General features: G+C 39.3%; 2 protein-coding genes across 2 annotated transcripts in view; one reads left to right on the top strand and one right to left on the bottom strand.

Annotated features, from left to right (window-relative positions):
- The window catches only part of LOC107197439 (NAD(P) transhydrogenase, mitochondrial), a 48,120-nt gene extending 46,688 nt beyond the window's left edge, over positions 1–1,432 (bottom strand). The window contains exon 1 of the mRNA XM_022687032.2: positions 1,014–1,432. Within this exon, the coding sequence (XP_022542753.2) occupies positions 1,014–1,119 (106 nt within the window). The 5' untranslated portion in view covers positions 1,120–1,432. The remainder of the gene's footprint in view (positions 1–1,013) is intronic.
- A 5,242-nt stretch (positions 1,433–6,674) lies between these two features.
- On the top strand, positions 6,675–23,077 carry spata5l1 (spermatogenesis associated 5-like 1). Its single transcript, XM_049483595.1, has 9 exons — positions 6,675–6,782; positions 8,240–9,420; positions 11,668–11,853; positions 13,370–13,537; positions 14,868–15,077; positions 18,094–18,318; positions 21,431–21,565; positions 21,904–22,029; positions 22,171–23,077. The coding sequence occupies exons 2-9, from the start codon at positions 8,245–8,247 to the stop codon at positions 22,324–22,326; spliced, it is 2,382 nt and encodes a 793-aa protein (XP_049339552.1). The 5' UTR covers positions 6,675–6,782; positions 8,240–8,244; the 3' UTR covers positions 22,327–23,077.
- Positions 23,078–26,332: the final 3,255 nt, after the last annotated feature.

The raw sequence follows: 26,332 nt of genomic DNA on the forward strand, positions 1-26,332 counted from the left end.
AAAATGTTCATTTTTCTCAAACAAATCTATAAATTGCAAAATTCTGAAAAACTGATTCAGAAACTAAAGTGCTCTAATTTTTTTCCAGAGCTGTATGTAAATAGTGATTTGTAAGTATAGTGAAACATAGTCAGCTGAAGCAGTATTGAAAAAGTGAGTGAGGCGGCCTGTGCCCTGCCTGGCACCGGTCCGCTACCCGGCTCAGCTTTCACATTTCTCCCCATAACCGGCATGGCGGCCTCCACTGACTGCGGGACATTATTAGCAGCTGGCTGGCAAAAACCCAGCAAAGCCCGGCCTGCACCGAGACACAGCCGGAATAATGCAAAATAATCATTCCTCCAAAAACAAAGGGGTTATAGTAGATACACTACACACTTCACACACACTCAATCTCAGCAGATAACCCCCAGCATGAAGGTCTGAAGGGGGAAATCGCGGCTATAGCAGTCAGGTTGGATTTCACCTTTATCTGACCTCTCTTTTATAACTGCTGTTACGTTTACAGAGCACAAGAACTAAACGTGCAGCAGCCATCAGTGTTCATCTACAGGATATTTACTTATAAAGTGGGGTCAGTGTGTATTAGTGGTTTAGCAGAATCAAAAATACAAAACCTTCTTTAAAACTGCTTCAGACTGACCTTACCTGAACCAGATATGAGAGCATGAATGTAGAGAGTATATGAATACAGTGTAAATAAGTGTGTATGTTATGTGTAGCTGTAAGTGGTAGCTGTATAAATGCAGTGTAAATGAATGGCCAAAATAGTGTAAAGGTAGTTTAAAGTATTGTTAATATGTTAAAGTGTAAAATATGTGTAAACAATGTGTATATATAGTATTTAAGCAAGTTCCGTAAAAGTTGTACGAGTATAAAAATTAGTTTTTCATACAAGTGTCAAAGCAGTATAAAGGTATTGGGTGATATTGAGATATTTAGAAGTGTATAAGTGTGTAAAACTTAAATGTAAAGTATTATTAAGTATTATTGTGGTGTAAAATCTCTCCTACCTTTAGCAGCCTGTTGGTTCCACAGTGCAGGAGCGTTATGGAAATGTTTGATTTTCCACAGGGCCTCCTGTGGGAGCAAGGGCACTCGGCGGAGCAGCACGGACATGCCTCACACACTCCACACACACACTCTACACACTCTTCTGACCGTGCCGGCCTGCGTCCTGTAGGCAGAAGATCTAAGGCAGCTCTTTTTAGCTCTTTTTAGACACCTGTGCTCATCTTCTTCTTTCTCTACCTCTTTATTCCTCTCTATCTGCCTTTTTTTCTTTTTATCTATATGCTGTCCTTCTTCTCAGAGCCCTTCTCCGCCTGCAGGCCTGCCCACGGCCCCTGTGACATTAGAGGGAGAGCAGGACACAGCCGGCTCACACACACACTCTCTCACACACACACACTTACACACAGAGAGACGACAACGCGAGAACTCACAGCATGACGAAGAACTGGAGCGCAGTGCCAAGAAACTCTAACATGCGCACATACAAACACACACACATACACACACACACACACAGGCGTAGGGCCTCCAGTCATACTCACAGTCACACAGTGAAAAATGATCCCTGAGCAAGTGAATCCATCTTAAATCTAATCTAAACTTTTAGTACTCCTCATTTTGAGTCTCTTAACTTAGTTTTACCCACCTTCAAGCAAAATCTGGAAATTTGACCTTACAATAACAAACTCAGATCACTGTGTCTATACTCCCCAGCGAACAGAGAACGTTATAAAAACGTTTATTATTTTTTTTGCACGTAATGTTATATTATACAGTATATTATACCACAGTTAGTTCCGAACCTGCAATGTGATTGGCCGAGGGGCTTTCTGTGAATGCCATTATCAGCCAGTAATGCACTGTAATTGAAGCTCTTCATGTATTACTGCACCACAAACAGGTAACCTAGCAACGATGCAGTGTTTTCAAGCCAGCCTGACTGTTTTATAACCAAACAGATCATATTTTCTTGTTCTTTTTAACTCAAAATCCTACATTAAACAGCGATACTGGAACTGTGGTATAATCGCAATAATATACTTGTTTAATACAGGCGCGACTGCAGCACAGCAGGGCCAATTTTACACATTATAGCACGAACCTCTAGCGTATGATTGCTTTAATATGTTCCAGGAATGTTCTGAGAACATTCCATGGGGGGGTGTTGGGGGCATAATTTTTTTTATGAATTAGATGCAATTTACACCATTCTGGTGTTAAAAATACACATAATTTTACTTATAAAAGAGACTTAAATGAATGACTATTTTACAGACAGATTCAACAATTCAACAAGTCCTCATTTCTCTAGTCCATATATTTACCAGCCTGTTGCTAATACACGATTACTGGGAATAACTAGGAATAACATTGTTCCGTAAATAAGTCAAAGTTTACTCCTAATATTCAATTGTTTTATTGAACGTTCATTTAACAGGCTCCGAGTGGTGCTTCGAAATCCCGATCATGTAGCTTGCCATCAGCTGCCAGAGTCCAAGATAGCTCAATTGGCCTTGCTCTCTCTGGGTGCGTAGATGGCACTCTTAGGGTGATGTTGATCAGCACAAGGCGCTTTTCTCGGAGTGTTAGCGCTGTGATGCTACTAGACAATGCTACATCAGCAGCAGTTCAGTTCAGTTCACCCTTCTGGTGTTGGGGCATTACTAGTGATAGAGGGAATATAGCTAAAAAGTTGAAAAAATAAAACAGCTAAACATGGAAAAAAAAAGAAAAAAGAACATGGGCATATAACCCAAAAAAAATAGGTTTTAGTAAAAATTGGACATTGTGAGATGGTAATGGGGCTGATTTCACCTCCTCCTGCTTTCAGTGGTATGTGTATTCTCCTATCGATCGTGTGGAATGGATTCTTTCCAATAATTTTACTTAAATTTTCTCCTGTTTTTCTCCCAATTTAGCTAGGCCAATTTTCCCACACATTCAGCTGTATATCCCCCCCATCACTGATGATGCCACAACACAAGGAGGGTAAAAAACCAGCACACGCCTCTTTCGACACATGCAAAATCAGACTCCGTCTTTTTTTAACTGCTGCTGATCCAGCATTGTTGAGTAGCATCATAGCACACTCGGAAGAAAGCGCAGCGACTCGGTTCTGATACATCAGCTCACAGAGGCCTTGTGCTGATCAACATCACCCTTTAAAGTGATGTGGGGAGAGAATGCTATCTACTTACCCAGAGCAAGCAAGGTCAACTGTGCTCTCAGAGCTCCGGCAGCTGATGGCAAGCTGGATTTGAACCAGCAATCTTCCAATCATATTGGCAGCACTTTAGAGTGCTGGAACACTCTGTGCCCATTTGGTTACATTTTTAATTACTTTTTTTATGTAGAGAGTTTTTATTCTTGTTCTTCCTTTAAGTCCTGTGTGTGTGTGTGATTTTATATTTATATGTTACCTGGCGATTAGAATAGATAGCATTATGCAGTGCAGATATGTCATTTGTATTACAACTTAAATATTCACATCAAGTTTAAAAATATACATTTAACATTTAAAGAATTTTAACATTACATATTTTAACTGGATGGTGGATGAAAAAAGAAATAACTATTATTTTTTTTTTACTGTACAACAGTACATATGATAAACATAAATCTTTGATTTCTATACATAAAAAGTAATTTATTAAAATTAGTTAAGTTCTTTACTTAATTCATGTTTGTAAAGAAAAAAAATATTAAATTACACATTTAACTAATGCTAGTATAGAAATAGTATATGTTAATACTCAAAAGGGAAAAATATGTTTTCATTGTGTTTTTAATACTATGGATTTTACTGTGTGACATCACAAACACACTCTATTCCAAAGGTGATGCTTTTGTAGATTAGTTATATATAGTTATATATCATACTCATTGTAGAATACTCTTTAATTATCTTTTTTTTCATTTATCTATGATATGAGCCCTTTAATGCTCTTTATACAACGCTCTCTCTCTCTCTCTCTCTCTCTTTCTCTCTCTCTCTCAATCACTCACACACACACACACACACGGTCTGAGAAACTGCAGGGCACGCTCCATAAAAGGATTGGTTGATTTTTCCACTCGTATTGCTCACAGGCTCCTCTGGAAGAGGGAAACACACAGAGATGGGTGGTGTATTATCAGAATACTGGTGTGTAATAGAAACACTGTCCTTGCTTTCTCCTTCTCCACAGTTTCAGCATGGCCCTCTATCTCTGCTATAAATAGCAGATCACGTGATAAAAAGCTTATGAACCTTATCTACATCCTCAACAGTGTTTATAGACTTTTACCACTGCCTGAGCGACACAACAGTTCCATTCTGTTACTGTATGCTGTGGTTACGTTCCCTTATGTTCTATAAAACTAAACTAAAAAAACACATTTTGTCAAATTGACTACAACCAACCATATATGGATGAGATTCAGACCAGAAGAAAATATAAATGACAGAGACCACGTACAAAGTAATCTGATCACACTGACCATTTCACATATCAACTTTATTTGACTTTATCTGACGTAAAAACTGCAAAGAACTTCTTGCAAAGTGTCTTATGACGGAACCAACAGCACAAAAACACCACATGATCAATCAATAATAGTATGATCAACTAGAAAAGTGGATGATTGTACAGTTAAAATGTCTCCAACTGGCCCAGGGTGTAAATGGAAACCAGTACAGCTTAGGTGCTGCTTCACTAAACTGAAGTCTTATAATCCTTACAGTGTCTCACTTCCTTACTGTAATGTCTACAACACATTAAATATAAAACCATTACTAATGTATAAACATCAGCTAATGTAGCACTTATATACCACACAATAACCTTTATACATATAAATAATATATTATCCACAGTTAATCCTGCAAAAACACACAGACACAATGCTATCAGATGCTATCTTTAATCAGCTTTCTTACCATTACATTTTAATTTATATTCTATAGGATCTCTCCCACAGGAATCATGTATTATTTCATTCTAAATAAATATAAAATAACAATGTAAAAACCCTGTAGAGAAGACTTTTGTTCCTCATCTCATCCACATATTTTGACTCTGGGACTACAATATTAAATGTTAAGGGGAGATATGTAGGAATGCATTTATATAGCTCGGCTAAAGCCATTTAAAAGGCTTGGCTACTGTTAATTTTTAAAGTAGCATAGTAAAAAGATTAGAAAATAAGTCTTACCTTTAAAAAATTGTAATAAACCAGTTTACTGTTCATCTGCTCAACTGCTCATCTGCGTAACTAATGTTAATTCTTCACTAGGTCTAACTCACTGCAGCGTATAAAGCTTTTAGTTTCTTGTTCACATTTCCATTCCACCTTAAAACACATTTCCATTCCACCTTAACAGTTTCCCTGCATTAAAACACATTTTCTCTACGTTAAAACACAGTTTCCTCTTTAGACTGTAGTAGATAATAAAGTGTTTTAAAAGTTTTACACATTTCTGCTCAGGTTGTGCAGAAATCACAGAAAAACAGTTCAAATAAAACAGAACGTGGATTCCCATTTGAATCTTCGGTTCTACCTTAAAAACGCCTGAAGCCTGAGTGCCGCTACAGCAGCATTTAAGGCGGAATGGTAAATTGGCAGCATTTAAGGTGGGATAGTAAATTCATGTGAGTTATTTCTGTAAGGAAAAGTGTGTTTAAAGTGCTTATTTATAAAAAGATAAGTAGATAGAAGCTACTTACTTGTAATGCTGTATCTCGAGCAGCTTGTGTACCTTAACCTAGACACAATTAGCCACATGACAAATAATGAGGCAGCAGCAGGTAAAGAAGAGGAATGATTATTATTAAGATGGAATGGTATGATCCACTTTAGGGGAGATTGAAATCGTATCACAATATTCTTCCAGGCACAGATACATTGTTTTTGTAGTTTTTAACTTTATATGTTTGAAGTATATTTAAATGTTTTGACCAAACTATTGTTTTATCCCTTAAGGGGGTTTGAAGTCTTAATTGGGGGATCTGGGATAATTTTGGTCTTAAAGATAAATTGGTCAGTGTAAAGTTTAGCAGTTTAATTTCTGTGACTGCATCAAGCAAAATTCGAAAATAGAAAATTGGTAATAGAACTTAATCATTATTTTTTTTATATTCAGTAGAATGAAGAAGAAATGGTTATTCATCCAATTTGTCATTTATATAAATTTTTATTTCAACCTTTGGCAAACAGAATGAAAAAGTGAATCTTCTCTCAATTTTCAGAGTTGTAAATTGTGTACCTTGCAACACAAATCTTAAGGTATAATAATAATCCTTGCAAAATGCAAAAATGGAAAAATGAGGAAAAATATATATTCTTTGTTCTTTTTTTCCCTAAAAATACATTTGTAAGGTGCAGAGATGAAAAAATAAATTGGAAAAATGGATGAAAACTTATTTCTTGTACACTGCACTACATAAAAAAAGAAATAATGATTTTTTTTTACATACAATTTTCTATTTTTGCATTTAGCCTTAAACAGTCAGAAAAGGAGTCGTTATAATGACCCTGATTGACCAGCAGATGCCACTGTAATAAAGGAGTGATTCGAACGACTCACTAGATCGAATCTTTTTCCGAACCAATTGATTCATTTGATTTGATTACCCAAAAGCCTCGCTTCTGCTCTCACTCCAGGCCGGTGGGGGCAGCAGTGAGTGTTTGCTCAGCGGTAGAGTAAGAGCGCGGGCTCCATGCTTTCCCTACAGGACAGGTAAACACAGCAGCATGTCGCGGAGTGAAGCCGCGCGGGGCGGCTGAAGGTAAGATTAATTATCATCACTGGATCAGTGGGATATAGTCAGGGTGTTTATACGGAGCGCGTGGCCGGAGCTGTGTGTGTAGTGTATTGGAGGTCGCGCTCTAATTAGAAATCAGCTGTCTAACTAGGGCCCCTCTCTAGTGCACAGTGTCACTTTCTCCACTTTATAACCCACACTGTTAGGAGTATATATATATATATATAAATATATATAATATAAAACATTAAGTCTTTAAATTAATGCTTTGATTACTGTTGCTTTTACTTTGTCCCACAAAAGTACATAATATATGACGAAATCAGACTTAATTATTAGAAAAACAGCTGAAGTATTTAAATTATAGACCTTAAAAGATATAAGATATACACCGGCGCCGAGTGGTCCAGCGGTCTAAAGCGCTGCCACTATGAGCAGGAGGTCGCCGGTTCGAACCCCAGCTCATGCAGCTTTGCCATCAAGCTGCTGGCGTTAGAGGGAGCTCCCTCCGGGTGGGTAGATGGCGCTCTTTCCCCACATCACTCCTATGGTGATGTCTGCAGCACAGGGCGTCTGTGAGCTGATGTACCAGAACCGAGCCGCTGTGCTTTCCTCCAAGCGTGCTGGCTACTCGGCAATGCTGCATCAGCAGCAGCTCGAAAAGAAGCGGTGGCTGACTTCACATGTATCTGAGGAAGCATGTGTTAGTCTTCACCCTCCTGGTGTGTTGAGGTATCGCTAGTGATAGGGGAAGTCCCTAATGAATGGGTTGGGTAATTGGCTGTGTAAATTGGGGAGCAAATGGGAAAAAATAGAAAAAAAAAAAAAAAAGGATATACACCAACAACTTTAACACGGCTTACTTAAAACTAGGTATTTTAAATAGTTCCGTAAACACTATAAATGGACCTAAAACACCTAATATTTAAGTATTTAAAAAGATTCCCAGATTTCTCATATGCTCTATTGCACAAGTTAGACACAGTAATTGGTGTTTGCTGCTTAGATGCTGTTCTCATTTTTCTCCAGGTAGGACACAGCGAGACAAGCATTTGACTCCACAGAGCTGTACACTGACTACTTTACACTGTATCAAAGTGTCATATATTTAGTGTTATAATAAAATATTTACAAATGTGTGAGGGCTGTGCTCACTTTTGTGGGATACTGTACCTGCTTCTAATGTTCACACAGACAGAACGTGCACTTCTTTATCTAACAGCTCAAAGCAATCTGATGGTTTTACATAACTCAAAGAGCCAATCAGAACGTTTGAAAATATCTTCACTCTGCTCAGCAAAGAATGGACAAAGACCAAATATCTGGGGGGGCCTTACAAAACAATTTTGTAACTATTTGAATTCTGACATGGTAAGAACATCTTAAATGCATCATGTGTTTGTGTTTTAAGTATGCTGTGTGAATTGTATCTGCTCTGAATAATATGACCCTTCTGTGACCTGTTGTGTGTTATGTTCTAGGTCTTATGGATGCTGTTGTAACCCCCCAGATCCAGAAGATGCCTCCTGTGGAAGACGGAGATCTGGTGGTGTTGCCGCCAGACTCTGTGGACGCTGGCACTCAGAGATGTCGTCTGGGTCCTGCAGTGATGGAGGAGCTGGGGCTGAAGCTGGGTTCTCCGCTTCTCATCCTGCTGCCCCGGGGGTCCTGCCTCTGCACCGCATGGCCTCGGAGTGACCTCGCTAATGGATACCTGCAGTTCCAAACCACCTGCGCTGGAGTAAACCTCATCAACTATGATGCAATGAAGCTCAGCACCCAACCAACGCCTCAGTCTGAAAACAGCTACGCTGGATTCAATATCAATTTAATGAAACTCCAGTGCCTCCAGAGGATGAAAATTAAGCCACTAACCTGCCCACGTCTTAAGCGCTTGTCTGTGAAGGTTCTGGTGCAGAGTTCTGAAACTGAGCCCATCCAGTACATTCAGGAGCTCGCAAAGGAGCTACTGATGGGTCTGTATGTGCACGAGAAGCACTTGGTGAGTGTTGCGAGAGCTGGGACTCAGATTCAGTTCATAGAGGTGGAGAAGGTGAACTCTGGCTCGCAAAAAGCTGGACTGGTCACTGCCGAGACCCGCCTGGACTTGAGCTCGGTTCAGACAGTTCAGAAGTACAGACAGGCTTTGAGAAAGACTCCTTCTGTGCCCTTGGGCGGAGTCGAGGAGGTGCTTTCTTCTCTAAAAGAGATGCTAACGGTTCCGCTGCACTATCCAGGCAGCTTAAAGCGTCTAGGCCTGCCCTGTCCACGGGGGGCGCTGTTGGTGGGGCCGCCAGGGGTGGGAAAGACCCAGCTGGTCCGAAATGTGGTGCAGAAAGTCGGAGCAGCGCTGGTGACCATAAACGGCCCTGTGGTGGTGGGGTCACGCCCTGGAGAGAGCGAAGAGAACCTGCGCAGGGCGTTCGACCGTGCTCGGGCGGCGGCGCTGGACGGTCCATGTGTTTTGTTTATTGATGAGATCGATGCTCTCTGTCCGAGGAGGAGTGAATCTGGCAGCACTCCAGAAAATCGTATCGTAGCTCAGCTGCTGACGCTCATGGATGGGATCGGCAGCGATGAAAGTTTCATCATCATCGCAGCGACCAATCAGCCTGACACACTGGACCCGGCCCTCAGGAGACCTGGCCGGTTCGACAGAGAGGTAAAGTTCATAATTTTAAAAATAAAATTTCTTTTTAACACATGGATGCATGAAGTGTTGTCTAATTAAATCCATTTAAATTGTACTTGAATGTTGTGTGGTTCGCATCAGACAACTATTTTCGCTAAATTTGCGCTGTCATCTCTACACTACTAATAGATTAAAGCTTCCCATTGCAACAATTCTCAAACTTTTTCATTCTTAAACTGTGGCCCCTAGCCACCCACTTTACCTCCAGTAAAAAACACAAGTTAGAACAGGTCTATGGCCAAAACAAAACAAGTTCATGAAGTTCTTTGCACAAATTCACTCTAGCATAAAGGCATCCCACCACCTCTGTTCTTACCAGTTTCAGTCCCTTTTAGAGTGAGCCGTTTAAGGGCTCCGTCACTTGCAATAAATCCATAAAAGCTTTTGCCTCTGATGCATAGCTGTACTTCCATCTTCCTACTGACTTGCTACGGAGAGTAGATACAGATCCCTTCTTCAGAAGAAGTCTGATCTCTAATCCTGATGTGTACGAGGATCTTAAGTAGCCCTAGACAATATTTTGATATCGGTATTCATCACGATAAGAAATGTTTTAATAACGGTGATATCATTTTTGTGGCGTATCGATATGTGTTATTTTCAGAATCTTTCACAGACAGGCGTTTTTTTTGAGGTGTCAGTTCACTGCAGAGCTGAACACAAACAGCCTACGTAGCCGGGCTACGTCAGTGCATAATGACGTAATCATACAGGCACGTGGCTAGGCTAGGCTAGGCCTGGGTCGGCTCCACTCCACTCCGCATTGCTAAATGTCCCGCGATGAAGCTCGGCTGCGCTCCCCATCTAAAACCTCCCGCGATGAAGCAAAACCGACCCTAGCTGAGCGGATCTCGGCTGTGCTCCGCTCCGCACCTAAAATCTCCCGTATTGAAGAGAAACCAACCCTAACCAAACGGATCTCGGCCGCGCTCCGCTCCGCACCGCACCTAAAACCCACCCGCGATGAAGCGAAACCGACCCTAACCGAGCGGATCTCAGCTCCGCTCCGCACCTAGAATGTCCCGCGATGAAGCTCGACTGCGCTCCGGTCCGGTCTGTTCCACCACTTCAAGCACTACACACAATATCTGAAGCACTTTTGTAGTTTATGTTGTATCTAAGTTATTTATAGTTGATATAGGTTTGTTTATTTGACAGGGATATCATGTTCTCTTTATGTATATGAAGGCTTTTTGTATTCCCTATCCTGGTTGAAGCACTTTTGTTTTGATCTGTTAAATATGTTTACAAAAAAATAAGAAGCTCTGCCTCTGTTGTAATGTAAAGTTATTTATATTGGTAATATGTGTATAGGTTATAGGTTTATGTTTGACAGAGATCTCATATTTTTATTTTGCTACATGCAAATTAAAGTGAGCATTGATTTATTCTAACCATTTTTTATTTCTAAAGTATTTCTAAAGTTCGCTTTTTTTGAGAGGATTTAAAGACTTAAATTAATTTTCAGACAGTAGTGTACAGATATCAATTGCAGGGATTCTTAGCAGTTTTTCTGAGGCCTTCAAAGTATTTATATCGATATCAAAATTATATCTTATCGACCGAAATGAAGGAATATATATTGTGATATAAATTTTGGCCATATCGTCCAGCACTAATCTTAAGCAGACCAAAGTAATGTTTCTTCAACTGATCTGGTGGGTGGGGCCCTGGTCCTATGCAGGTTTCCTTATTGTGATGTCACAATAAGGGAGCATCCAAATGGCTTATAAAAGCATATGATTTCTGTCACCAAACTCTTAGCTGATTCACAGGAAAAAAAAATCCATGCTTGGAGTGTTAAAGGGTTTATAGAGGCAGTTGAGACCCAAGTGGAAATACAAAAGAACAAAAAAGTGATTTTTGCTTAATATGTCCCCTTTAATATATATCCACATAACATAATGATAAATGATCATGCTGCATCCCCCTTTGTGCCTCATTATGGCCCCAGTTTGAGAACTGCTGCTCTATTAGATGTATTTTGAACTCTTGTACAAGTGAAGTGGGGTGTGACAATCTTACTTTCTGACCTCATGAACACTCTTTATCCAGAAGGCAATTAAATTCTGTCTTTGAAACAATTATTTACGAGAGCATTGTAACCTCTCTTGATTTAGGAGGGAACAATGAATGGAGAAATATCCCAGTATTTTGTCCATGTAAAGCAGAGTGAGCTAATATTAAATATTGTGATAAATGTGTGTGCATGTTCAGGTGGTGGTGGGTGTTCCCACGTTACAGCAGAGGTTCCGGATTCTGCAGTGTGTGAGCCGTGGTTTACCACTGTCTTCTACTGTGGACCTGCAGACCATCGCTGAGATGACCACTGGTTATGTTGGAGCTGATCTGAGCGCGCTCTGTAGGGAGGCAGCGCTGCAGGCTATACTGCACACTGCACAGGTAAAAAACACACACATAAACACACATGCTATATATATAACTGTATATTGTAAAATAATTGAGTTAACAGTAAAAAAAAGTAAACCTACTATACCCAACGTACTGAGGCCCAACATATCAATATAGTTCAGTGCTGCACTTTATGACTTTAGGACATTTAAGAAATTAAAGCTATAAATGAACACATACTGAATTATTCTGTAACTAAAAAGTATTAAACAAATCAGAATATGTTTTATACTTTAGATTCTTCTAAGTGGCACATTTATCTTTGAGGACAGATCTGAACACTCTTGGTATTTTAATCTCAGTGTCTTCACGAGGGAGAGTCACCTGGAATAGTTTTCTCAGCGTCTTGAAGGAAGGAGTTTCTGGAGGTGCTGAACAATAGTTGCTGCTTTTCCTTCATGTTGTGAAGCTCCAGCTCATCCCAAACAAATCACCTCAATTCACCATCTCAGTTCATCAGCTTTAGATCAAGGGACTTTTTGAGTGTTTACTAAGTAATTCCATATGTGTCCCTGAATTAATGTCATGGTGGAAAAGTAGTCTTGACAATAGAAAAAAAATTAAAGAACGAAAAACCTTGAATAAGAAGGTTGGTCCAAATATATAGGGTACTGTAAAATTTACTTATTTTCCACACTATTTTTTTAAAATAGTGTCAAACAATCACTGGATGTTAATTTGTACGGATTTTGCTCCTGAAATCTGTTTATTTGGGTTAGAAAAGCGCTTTCGTTTATTTACAGCAAGCTTAGTTTTGCAGATTTTCACTGAGGTTGGTTGCAGCAGCATTAGCGGCTAACCGCTAGCCACAGTTAGAGCTAGTAAATGCTGCTTAATAGTGCTACATTGCGGAACCTGGAGTGTTTCAGTTAGCCAGGGCAATATTAGCTTACGGTTCTTAAGGGTAGCTTGTTTTTACTCAGTAAACGCGCAGGCTACAGTTTGATATATTCAATCCTGAACGGTGAAAGAGCTAGTGCTTAGCGCAGTAAGCGGCTAATGCTAATACTGCTTCTGCTTAGGTACTGGAGAAACTTAACTGAAACTCCTTTATAATGCTGGACTTCAGCGTAGTGGCTTTACTGCTCCTTACAACCTGACTGATAAAATTCGTTAAAGGATTTTAAGTGCGCCTTATAGTGCGAGAAATATGGTAAATACAGTTTTTTAGTGCAATAGTGCAGTAAACACAGCATCACTTAAGCTAATAATGAATTATGTGCTGATAGTGGCAATATCATAGTTCACCTCCACCAGGGCTGCATGATCTTGTGATATGTTGTCTTTTTGCAATATATATTGCAGTATTTAAAAAATACAGAAATTTCTATCAGATATGCTCCCCAACTTATTAATAATGCCTTCTGTGCATCCAAGATTAAAGTAGAAATACTTGTAGCATGAAGTGTTTGATATAATTTGAATGGTATGTGACCTTGCGTGCCCTGAGATGTGACTATTACTGATTGTAAAACATTACTTTGTGCTGCTGTGTGTTGTTTCACAGGGTGGAGCTGAGAACACAAATGAGTCTGTGGGGCAGGAGCATTTCGACAGAGCTCTGAGGTTAGTCCCACCCTCCTGTCTGCGCAGCAGTGTGGGCGTGGCCGACTTTCAGCCTGTCAGCTGGGAGCGAATAGGGGGGCTGGAAGACGTCAAACTCAAACTAAAGCAGGTACAGAGATTTACACAGTCCTGCACACAGTCTCAGAAAGGGGATTTAACCATTTTTGAAGAATATTTAAGTAGCAGGCATATACTTATCCCAATATACTCTACTGAATAATACACTGCCTGGACAAGAAAAAGATCACACACTTTCAGATTTATCTTTGTTTATGGTACACATTCACTGTGGCATAATTTCCACAAGCATCCAGAGTTGCACTTAATTTTCCCCAAGATCTTTTTCTGATGATGGGAGATTTGGAGCACTGCACAAAGTCTTCTCCAGCACATCCCAATGATTCTTAATGAGGTTAAGGTCTGGACTCTGTGGTGAACTCTCTCTCAATCCATGTGTGAAAATGATAATGATAATAAAATGAGCTCATGCTCCCTGAATCACTCACAATTCCAGCCCCATGAATCCTGACATTAATCGTCTTGGAATATGGCCATATCATCAGGGAAGATAAAATCCATTAATGGAATAACCTGGTCTATATTCAGTATATACAGGTTAGCCTGATGCATGATGGGTGCATCACTTCAGCCTCCACTATTCTTACCCTGATGCTCCATCACTCTGGAACAGGGTCAATCTGGACTCATCAGAAGACATTATCTTTGTCTATTGCTCCAGAGTCTAATATTTATGCTCGCTAGCAAATTTTTAACACATTTTTGCCAGTTAGACTATTTGATAACTGACTTTCTTAAAGCTACACAACTGTTTAGTCCCACTCCCTTGAGTTCCCTTCACCGCATTATGTGTGTGGAAATGCTCTTACTTTCACTATTAAACATATCCCTTAGTGTTTCTTCTACTGTTTGATTTTACCAAAATTTTAAGTGATTGTCGATCACCATCATTCAAGATTTTTAGTATAGTACATTCCTTCCTCGAAGATGATGTTTCCCCACTGTTCTTCCACTATTCTGTTTAATAATGCATTATACAGTTTGTAACCTGATTTTCCCCGCTGGATACATGCCAATAACTTAACCCTTCTGAACCAATGAATATCTTTTCCACGACCACGGAATGAGTCTTTCGTGTTTTATATGTTTTTTGTTATTTAATTGAGAAGCTACTCACTGCATCAGTCGGGGTTAAATAACATAATCACCCAGGCAGTAATTATCCAATGGGAGGCTCCGATGTATTTGCTTAGTTAAATCCACTGGAGAGCTTTTTTTGGCCAGATTGGCCAGTCTATTAGATGCCAATTTACTGCATGAACTTTATAATTTCACACTTTCACTGTTTACCTGCAGACTACACATAAATGTAACCTTGTGGTCCTGTGTATGTGTGTGTGTGTGTGTGTGTGTGTCTGTAGAGCATTGAGTGGCCAATGAAGTTCCCTGAGGCTCTGGTGCGGATGGGGGTACGTGGGCCGCGGGGTGTTCTGCTGTATGGCCCCCCCGGCTGTGCCAAGACCACCCTGGTTAAAGCTGCAGCTTCTGCATCACACTGCAGCTTCCTCACTCTCAGCGGAGCTCAGCTCTACTCTCCATACGTAGGAGACTCAGAGAGAACACTGTCACAGGTACAACACACACACACACACACACACACACACTCTCTCACACACACACACAAACACACACACAGTATTCTTATTTATGACTACGATAAAATCGAAATTGGCTAATTTTGTAGTACATACTAAATACTTTATAGTACATGCTTAACTATTCATAGTGGATACTAAGTAATTCATAGTCGATATGATTGATTAATTGTGTATACTAAATATTTCACAGTTGATACATAACCTTTTATAGCGGATAGTAATTAGTTAATAGTTAATATAATAATTCCTAGTGGATACTAAATAATTCATAGTAGGTACATAACCCTTTGTAGTGGATAGAACATAATTCAAAGTGGATCCTTAACCATCAATAGTGAATTGTAAATAATAATAGTAGATATGATTAATTCCTAGGAAATACTACATGATTCCTAGTGGATACTAAATAATTCATAGTAGATACATAACCTATTATAGTGGACAGTAAATATTTAATAGTAGAAATGAGTGATTCCTAGTGGATACTGAATAATTAAGTGGATACTTAATCATTGAGTCAGGAGTGAATTGTAAATAATTGATAGTAGATATAATTGATTTCATATGGATACTAAATAATCCATGGTAGGTGCATAACCTTTTATAGTGGATAGTAAATAGTTAAAAGTAGATAAGATTAATTCCTAGTGGATACTTAATAATTCATAGTGAATACTTAACCATTATTAGTGAACTGTAAATAATTAATAGTAGATATGATAAATCCATAGTGGATACTAAATAATTCATAGTAGTTACATAACCATTCATAGTAAATTGTAAATAGTTCATAGTAGATGTGCTTAATTCATAGTGAATTCTAAACAGTTTATAGTAGATACATAACTATTTGCACTGGATAGTTAATAGTTAATTGTAGAAACAAATAATTCATAGTGGGTACTAAATAATTCATATTAGATACATAACCATTTGTAGTGGATAGTAAATGGTTAATAGTATATATGATTAAATCATAGTGGATACTAAATAGTAAATAGTAGTGGATAGTGAATAATTCACAGTAGATACTTAACCATTTAATAGTGTTTACAAAATAGTTCATAGGTGTTGCAGAGTAATTTGGTAATTTGCATTGGATACTCAACAATTTATAGTAACTTATTGTGGATACTAAATAATTGACAGTCGTCACAGAGTAATTAGTTATTCAGAGTAAATAGAAATTAATTCATAGAATATACTAAATAATCAATAGAAATTACTAAATAAAGTATGGATAGGTGGATAGGGCTGGGAGATACAGTAAAAATATTAAATCATGATATTTAAAGATTTAAAAAATTTTATGATGAACAATATTCATTCAGCTACGTGTGATTCATACTGATACAGTCAAAACAAACACATCATTGGTGACAGATCCTTCAAAACACTATTTCTATAGAATTACAATTACAGTGACTTTAATTTTAAATAAACTGCATCACATCCTCTATACCGTATTTTTCGGACTATAAGGCGCACTTAAAAACTTTTAATTTTCACAAAAATTGACAGTGCGTCTTATAATACGGTGCGCCTTTTGTATGGATTTTACCCGTCAGGTTGTAAGGAGCAGTAAACACACACTCCGTGCAGCGTTATAGAGAGTTTCAGTGCTATACAGAGTCCAGAGCCGTGCAGCTCCGAGGCTGAGCAGCAATAGCATTAGCTAGATGCTAACCGCTAAGCTAGCTAGCTTATTCACTGAGATCAGTATTATCTAAATTTTACTCGTCAGGTTGTAAGGAGCAGTAAACACACACTCCGTGCAGCGTTATACAGAGTTTCAGTGCTATACAGAGTCCAGAGCCGTGCAGCTCCGAGGCTGGAGCAGCAAATAGCATTAGCTAGCTTATTCACTGTTCAGAGATCAGTATTATCTAAATTATCTAAAGTAAACACACACTCCGTGCAGAGCCGTGCAGCTCCGTGGCTGGAGCAGCAATAGCATTAGCTAGATGCTAACCGCTAAGCTAGCTAACTTTTTCACTGTTCAGAGATCAGTATTATCTAAATTTAGTACTTTTAATACTGCTGGAGCAGTATTATTAGAGTTATATGCTAATCGCTAAGCGTTCACCGTTCAGAGGTGAGTTATCAGCCTGTAAGTCTGTGCTGCTTTGCCTGGCTAGCATTAGCTAGATGCTAAGCACTAACTCTCTCAGAGGTGAGTTTTATCAGCCTGTAATCTGCTTGTTTACCGTGTTAAAACAAGCTACGGGGGACGAATCGCTAGCTAATATCTCACTGTCTTACCAGAACACGCAGGATTACTCAGTGTAACGCTGTCGTTTAAGTTTGGGTTAACTTTACTAGTTTAGGGGACTAGCTAGCGTGCTAGCGGATAGCTATGCTAACGCTGGTGCAGCAAGCCTTAGTGGAAATCTGGAAATCTAAGCTTACTGTAAATAAACTGAAGCACTTTACTCACCCAAATAAACAGTTTTCAGGAGAGGAATCTGTGTAGATTAATATCCAGCACTCGTTTGAGCTAGATTTGTATACTGAGACGCTCCACCGGCAAGACACCCCCCCCCCCCCCCCCCCGCCATGGCGCCACCCCTGTTCACTTTGATATAGGCACCCTTTCTAGTGTCACTTAATGCGCCTTATAATGCGATGCGCCCTATGTATGGAAAAATACCAGAAAATAGGCGTTCTTTGATGGTGCGTCTTATAATACGGTGCGCCTTATAGTCCGAAAAATACGGTAATTAATTGTACACAATATACAATGAGTCAATGTTTTTTAAGAACTGATGATTTCCATAAGCTTATGCTTAGTATATCATTGATACAATAATAAAATATTATCGTAGTTCCCTCTTTTAATGGACGATACTAAAAATTGAGTATTAGATTTTGAATAACTCAGAGGTCAGTGAATAATTAATGAAATGTGCTGAATAAGTAACTGAGTAAGTAATTTGTAGTTTATAGTAATTAGATATTTAATGATCTTTATTCTCTCTCTCTCTCTCAGCTCTTCCAGCAGGCCCGGGCGTGCTCGCCCTCCGTCGTGTTTCTGGATGAGATCGACAGCATGGTGGGTAGTCGTGGTGATGGTCATAGCGGGGTGCAGGCGCAGGTTCTGTCGGTGCTGCTGAACGAGCTGGACGGCGTGGGCTTCAAGACCACCGAGAGACGAGCGCAGACAAAGACTGTCCTGACTGAGGGAGAGGAACAGGAGACTGCTGGAGAGAGACGGGTCAGAAAGGTTTATCTGTAGAATAGTTTATCATTTACTGCTTAAATATGCTGTATTACTGCTGTTTACTGCTGTATATCTGCCTGCAGAGAAGATATATTGTGTGCATGATCATGCTGCAGTAAAATAGATCAGTATATTATTTATATATATTTATATCAGGGGTTCTTAACCTTTTTAACTGCGCGACCCCCTTGTATTCTCTAGACAATTTCGCGACCCCCCCATCATTGGCAGCACAAATAAAATGGTTGGGCCTGCATTGAGGTACAAATATTTTTTATGCATGGCTTCATGGATTCTCAGGAACAGGCGCAAATCATCTTTCACATTGAGACGGGCTCTGCATCTGTTTTTTAGATCATGCAGAAAGTCCAGATTCATAGAGAAATGTTGATACAAAGGGAAGGATGCAGAGAGCATTCTTCACCACATACCCCACACTGCAGTCGTGCATCCTCTCTTTCGCTTGTCTGTGTGCATTTTATATTTCAAATACTTTTCATCATATTTTTTCTGGAAGCTCGCTTTTTTAAAAACGCTCTATTTTAATCCAGCCTGGATTTGCAGAGCTGCGGCGCGCATGTGTAAACCTATATTGAGAAAGCGGCGAAGGAGTCAGTTTAAATCAGTGAAAAGATACTTTATAAAAAAGCAACCGATTTTAAAGCAGGAGGTTCCCTGAATTAAGCCTGAGAATGAGTCGGTTTGAAGTTTAGTGCCCAAATCTGATTTGTCTCAAGTTTAGCTGAAAACATGACCCCCCTGGAAGTATGTCACGACCATAGACTGTGTATAGCTGGACAGAGCATCGTCTCTCAAAAGTGAAGCCACCACAGGTCGGGCGCCCCCTGCTGTTCGGTTGCAGAAAGCTGTGTAACCCCACCCATCCCCATAGGTTTCATTGTTAAAACAGACAACTTTCAATCACGTTTTTTTCTAATATACTCTAATTCTACCTCCATTATTTAAATGCAACAGCTAGTGTAACCTCTGCTTATATTGTTAAATTTTTATATCCCCACAGAACTCGTTTTTTAAAACGTTATTCAGCTCTATTAAAAAGGTGTGGTTATTGTAAAAGGGCTGGTTATGGGCGGGTCCAATAACAGACCGGCAGCTCCGCTCCGCTCTGCAGCCTGTGACCTCGAGGCAGCCCTCAGGGGCGGGGTTATTTAAATGAGTAGGCGGTCTCTCCACAGTCTTTCTCCCTCCTCTGGTCTCTACTGCGCAGACTCGGGTTTCAGGATCGCCAACACGGGGAAGATTTTGGCTTCATTTTCATTAAATGAATGAGAACGAAGACACGGCGTCCATCTTTTTTTACAGTCTCTGATCACGACCCCCTGAGGGTGGGGTCCCAGGTTAAGAACCCCTGATTTATATCATTCTTTATATAGCCCTGTTTGGATGGAATTAGTTTGTTAGTCTGGGGTCGTCAGAGGTTTCAAGTAGCAATGTACAAATATGTCATTACCTTACTTAAGTAGAAAGGTGGGTAATCTAAGTAATTATTTTACATACAACTTTTTACTTTTACTTCTTACATTTTCACACATTTATCTGAACTTTCTACTCCTTACATTTAAAAAAAATAGCCTTGTTACTCCTTTTTATTTCAGCTCGCTTTCATTCCGGCTTCTCGTCGTTCATTAAAACCTATATCCAGATAAATCTCTCCATCCAGATAGAGTGAATCTGATTGTGATTGGATGTAGAGAAGTATAAACATACACCATTCCGACTCCCTATTGGTTTATACTGTGATCCATCACACCTGCACATGCCCCCCCCCCCCCTTACTTTTATACTTTAAGTAGTTTTGAAAGAACACTTTTACTTAAAGAGTAAAAAGCTTGAGTTGATGTTTCAACTTCTACAGAAGTATTTTCAACACTATAGTATCGTATCTATAGTATCTATACTTCTACCTACAGAGTAATGAATATCAATACTTTTCACACCTTTGAATTTTACCTGCTGTAAACCAAGCTGTAAAAATCTTCTCAGGGGAAGTTTTTACCCAAAATATGGGTAAATATTATATAATAGGAATGCAAGCAGGTATTTAGTTTTAATGTGCATGGCATAGATACCACAGTTCACTCTAGTCTGTGGCAAACCTAAGGTGTTAAACTACATATAACACTTTCATATAACAAATCCAGAAGATGGCCAGTAAACTGTGTCACACAAAGCTTTATATTCTTCAGTCATTGAGGCTACAATTTTGTATTACTTGAATTTTTTTTTTTAATTATTACTCAAAGTAATAATGGTGATGTTGATCAGCACAGGGCATCTGTGAGCTGATGTATCAGAACCGAGTTGCTGCGCTTTCCTCCGAGGGCTCTGTAGTGTAATGATACTCAGCAATGCTGCATCAGCAGCAGCTCGAAAAGAAGCGGTGTCTGACTTCACATGTATCAGAGGAGGCGTGTGCTAGTCTTCACCCTCCTGGTGTTGTGACATCACCTGTGATGGGGATATACCGCTGAGTATTAGCTGAATAGGTGAAACAATTGGCCTAGCTAAATGGGCAGAAAATAAATGAAAATGAAAAAATGAAAAAGAAAAATAAATAAATAAATAAAAATAATATATATATATTAACTGGAATGCATGTGGGCCAGGTTTTAAACAGGTTTAAAATAAAAGAGCTGAAAGATTATCTTTGGTTTCCTGATATTTGAAAGTGTAGTTTTTTCTGTTAGAACAATGTGTTGATATTTAGGTTGTTTAATATATAGCTGTTTTTTTATGGCTTCAGCAATGAATTTAATGTTGTATTTTAAACAGAAAGTGAGGAAACTAATTTGAGTGTAGATGCAGACACACACACACACACTCTTACTCAGACTAACATCAGTTCAGTACTCACACAGCAGAGGGCACCAAATTCATTTTGTTTAGATTTGCAAGTTGGTGAAGTAGTGTGATTTACACCTTTTCAACTGTATTATGATAACTGTGTAGATGGAGAGATGGAGTGTGAGAGCAAGAGAAAGAGAAATTTTTGTTACATGGTTAATTTGCATTAAAAAGTTTCCATATTAACAGCGTGCATTAATGTTGACAGCCTTAATTTTATTGTGTGTGTGTGTGTGTGTAGATGGAGCTGCAAGAGATGTGTAATAAGGACGTGATGATAGTGGCTGCCACTAACAGGCCGGATACTCTGGACAGCGCTTTACTCCGCCCCGGACGACTGGACCACATCATATACGTCCCACCACCTGACCCACAGGTACATTTCTAGCTCCTCCCACTCCCCATCTGACCCACAGGTACATTTCTAGCTCCTCACACTCCCCACCTGACCCACAGGTACATTTCTAGCTCCTCCCACTCCCCATCTGACCCACAGGTACATTTCTAGCTCCTCCCACTCCCCACCTGACCCACAGGTACATTTCTAGCTCCTCCTTCCACACCTGACCCACAGGTTAATGTGTCACAGGTCAGGAAGTGATTCTGCCTGATCCACAGGTGTGCTTATCCATGCTGTAGTCCTCTCTGTGTCATCTAAAGTGTGTGTGTCTGTGTGTGTCTGTGTGTGTGTATACACGTGTTTTCTATTTTCAGGCTCGGCTGGCCATTCTGCAACTCCACACACAGAAAATACCGTTAAATTCTGACGTGAATTTGATGGATTTGGCAACCCAGACACACCTGTTTTCTGGAGCCGATCTGGAAAATCTCTGCAAAGAGGTGAGAACACGTTTATATGTTTATAGATTTGATTGTTTGATGTGCTGTAATAAAGGCTTTAAAGCTATAAGGCTTTAGGTCCTGGGTGTGTGTTCTGTTACAATAGTGTGCGTGTGTGTGTGTTGTCGTCTTCATTTGCAGGCAGCACTATTGGCTCTTAATGAGGAGGGGATGGATGTGTCGGCTGTTCAGCAGAAGCACTTCCTGAAAGCGCTGGAACGTGTCAGCCCTTCTCTGACTGCCCACCAACTCCTACAGTACCAGCATCTCTTCAGCACAGGACTGAGCTGTAGTTAGTGCCGTGCAGTCTCTTCAGTTAAAGGAGAAGTCTGATGTGAAATGGACTTGTAGTGAAATGTGATGATGAGTATGAACTTTTGTTGAAAAGCTTACCTCCATTTTCCCCCAGCGTTCTGAAATACAGCACTTTTAGCTGATGCTCCCAACAGGCTTATAATGGTAAAGATAGGGGCATAGAGTTACCCATGCAAAGAAATCACTATTTTTACACCATTAACAAACTCAAAGTAGCTCCACACTGTTAGAATTCAGAGGGAGTCTGTTTCCCTATCCTACCTATTAATTAATGCTCATCAGTTCATTTATCTTGACTTAATTTCAAGATGGCGGCACCTGGAGAAATAGCTGAAGGTTCTCAGTGCCTCATTTTAAATATTAGGGCCCTCAGAATTCTACCAATGTAGTGTGGAGCTACTTTGAGCTTGTTAATGGTGTAAAAATAGCCATTTCTTTGCAAGGAAAAACAATAAGCCTCTATTTCAGAATGCTGGGGGTGAATGGAGGTGGGCTATTCAACAAAAGTTCACACTCCTTATTATGTTTCACTACAACCCAAGTTTACACAAGATCAGCTCAGTGCATTTAGCTTAGCATATTTACCTCATTCATTTAAATCTGTGTGCTTTTTAAATGAAGAGTGTAACTAGCTATGCTAATATTATTACTATTATTCAATTATTACTTATGATGACAAATCATGTGACCTGTTGAATTAAATTAATGAAATAAAATTTATTTCACTCCGAAACTCTGTATACTCTTCTTTACTATAAAACCAGTATTAATAAACACAGAACAATTTAATTAAATAACCTCTTCTTTAATCTACAGCCTCTCCAAACTCCTTCTCCCCACAGACTAAGAATGACTGTAAACATGCTGACCTGCCCGCACTGCATGTTGCTGCTTGCCTGCTCAAATATGTGGTGAATATGAGATCTACATACTTCAGACTGGGGATGACTTAGCAGAATATAGAAGACAGATAGTATATATGAAGGACCAGGACTGGCTATATATATATATATAAACAATTAAATTAAATGATTAATTCTTTGTATACGTAAATTACTAACATAAATTAATAAATAGTATTTTATAAAATGTAGTCTTTACATGTTTGCAATTATATATTTATTATATTTTCTATATATATGTATTTAAAGCTAATACCAGTGAATTTTGGAATTTAGGGGATTTAAAGCGCTCTCTGGTGAGAAATTGTAATTGCGGAAGAATCATTTAAAACTGGGTGGGTGTGATGCGGTCTCCTTTTAGAGTGGATGAATCCAATTCCAGGTTATGTTCAGTCAGCAAGAGAGAGAGAGAGAAAGCGAGCTCAGTCAGAAACTTTACTCCTTCGTTTCTTTGGTTTTACTGTGAGTGAATGAGCTACTGAGCTCTGAGTTTCCTCTTCTGAAGTCCCCAATGCTCCACCAGCCGCTCGTGTTCAGTAAAACTAAGCCGGATCCTCTTTTAGAGGCTGTACGTGTGACGTGGCCAGATGACAAAGAGACCAGACACCCCAATTCAATTCAATTCAATTTTATTTATATAGAGCTTTTTACAACAAAGGTTTTCACAAAGTACCTTTACAGGAAAAAAAGGTCCACGTCTCTTACCACAGAGATGCCAATTTCTTGGTGACACAGTGGCAAGAAAAACTCCCTTTAGGAGGAACCTTGGAAGGAACCAAGACTCAGTCAGAGGAACCCATGCTCCTCGGGTTGACCCGCTCAGTACAAAAACACCCCAGTTTTTAGAATAAATATATTAGACTTAGCAGGGATGGTCGTTCGAGCACACTGATACCATAAACACAATATTTTATCCATATTCTTCTCCACTCAGAAATGTTATTCAGTTTAGAAACAAAACAATACAGATTGACACTTATAACTTTTGTTCAATTTATGTATTCATTCTTTTTCTGCATTTTTGCGTTTATTTTTCATTTTGGCAGCTCTAATCCTCCATAAAAACATATCTCAAAAATGTAACAGAAGGATAGAAAAAGCGTAAAACAGTGTAAAAGGTTTTATTCCAGGTATGTGTGGAATGTATGTAATGCAATTCTATTACCGATACAACAAAAGTATCTCAATTTAACTACTTAAACTACTAGTTAAAAACGAAACAATACCACATAATTTTGTACCGGTACTCTGACCCAATCAGCTCCAGGTGCCGCTTTATCGGTGAAGATCTGTGATTAATTGTACACAATAATAGTCTCCCCTTCAAAGTTTTGTACGTAACTTTCCGTTTTCAGCAGAAACTCGTGTTCTGAAGTATAATCCAGTGTCTGAGGAGAGCTCCGTGTCGTCTCTGAGTTTCCCCACAGCTGTGTTTATGTGCACACAAGCTCAGAGCCTCATATTAACACACGGGCTTCTAAACAATGTTCTGAATCATTGATTCGAACTTGCAGTCGATTCCTGATCTGAATCACTCAATGAGTCGAATCTACAATCAACACATCATGTTCTTCAATTCCTCAAAGCAAAAAATTAAAAATCAAACAGATCACATGATACAAATTAATGAAATATCAGCAGATTTTTAAAGTTTTAATGTCTCCCAGCTTTTAAATGCCTTAGTTTCCTCAGTTTCTCAGCCGTTCAGTCAATCAATACACCGAACAACAACTCAGTTCTTTTGTTTAACTTTGATTCTAAATGGGAGTGAGCATGGGTGGGAGCGGGGCTGATGATGTCATTGATATTTTTTCTGTTTTCTTTTTCAGAGATTTTCTGATTGGGAGGGGCTCTCCTCTTAGACAGCTCACAAAGTTGACTATCATAGAAATTCTATAAATGGATTATTATGTTCTTACTTTAAATAAAGATTAAATAATAAATCATCACACTGTTAATCTTTTCTGTGTGTTTTTCTTTTATTAATATTGATCTTCTATGGTTGCTGTATCGGTATGGAGCTATTTAGGCTGGTATTGTATTGAAAGTCCTAATTTTGGTATCGTGATAACTGTCAGGCCAGCTACTCCTCTTTTTATGAAATGACTCTACATGATGAATGTTAAAGGAGAACTCTGGTGTAAAATGGACTTTTGTTGTAGTACAACATGGTAGAAAGTACTTACCTTTGATGAATAGCACAGCTCTGTTCTCCCACAGCGTTCTGAGATCCAGACATTTTAACAGTTTGTCTAAACACCCTTCAGACTGGGAGACACAGGGCACAATTTACCTGATAAGTCTCTTTTTGCACCGTTAGCCAGCTCAAAGTAGCTCCTCCTTGCTAGAATCCTTGCTGAAAATGACATAGACATATATATTGTTATCTTCAGTTCAGTAATGGCGGTGCTCGGAGCTGAAGCTAGCGTTACAGGATGTAAACAGAGGTTTTAAAGTTATTAATGCCTCGTTTTAAATGTCAGGGCTCTCCGGATTCTAGAAAGGAGGTGTGGAGCTTCTTTAAGCTGAATAACGGTGTAAAAAGTGATTTATCAGGGTAAATTATGCCCCGTATCACCCAGTCTGAAGGGTGTTTGGATAAACTGTTAAAATTTCTGGATCTCTGAAAGCTCTGGGAGAACGGAGGTGTGCTATTCATCAAAGGTAAGAACTTTTTATCATGTTTTACTACATCAAAAAGTAAATTTTACACTGGAGTGTACTTTTAATATTAACTAAGGTAAAAAAAAACTTAAAAGAACTTATACGCAAGTTTACATGGTCCTACACTTCTCTTCACATAACTACAGAATCCAGACGTCATACACTTCAGTCCTCGTGTGTGTGTGTGTGTGTGTGTGTGTGTGTGTGTGTGTGTGTTCAGTCACGTATGTTGTTGTGCTGGTGGTCAGGTTGGACATGTGCCCCCCTCTCTCTGCAGAAATGCAGATGGTGCTATAAATAACAGCTTTGTTTCTCCTGTCTGCTGCATGCGGGTCGTTACCCTGGAGCCGTGCTCTTAACTCTGCCTCCACAGTCTGTCCCTGCACGAGTCACCTTCCAGAAGCTCGGCCACCAGGAGGCGC

The sequence above is a fragment of the Astyanax mexicanus genome, chromosome 9 (genome assembly GCF_023375975.1).
Source record: "Astyanax mexicanus isolate ESR-SI-001 chromosome 9, AstMex3_surface, whole genome shotgun sequence".
NCBI lineage: Eukaryota > Metazoa > Chordata > Actinopteri > Characiformes > Acestrorhamphidae > Astyanax > Astyanax mexicanus.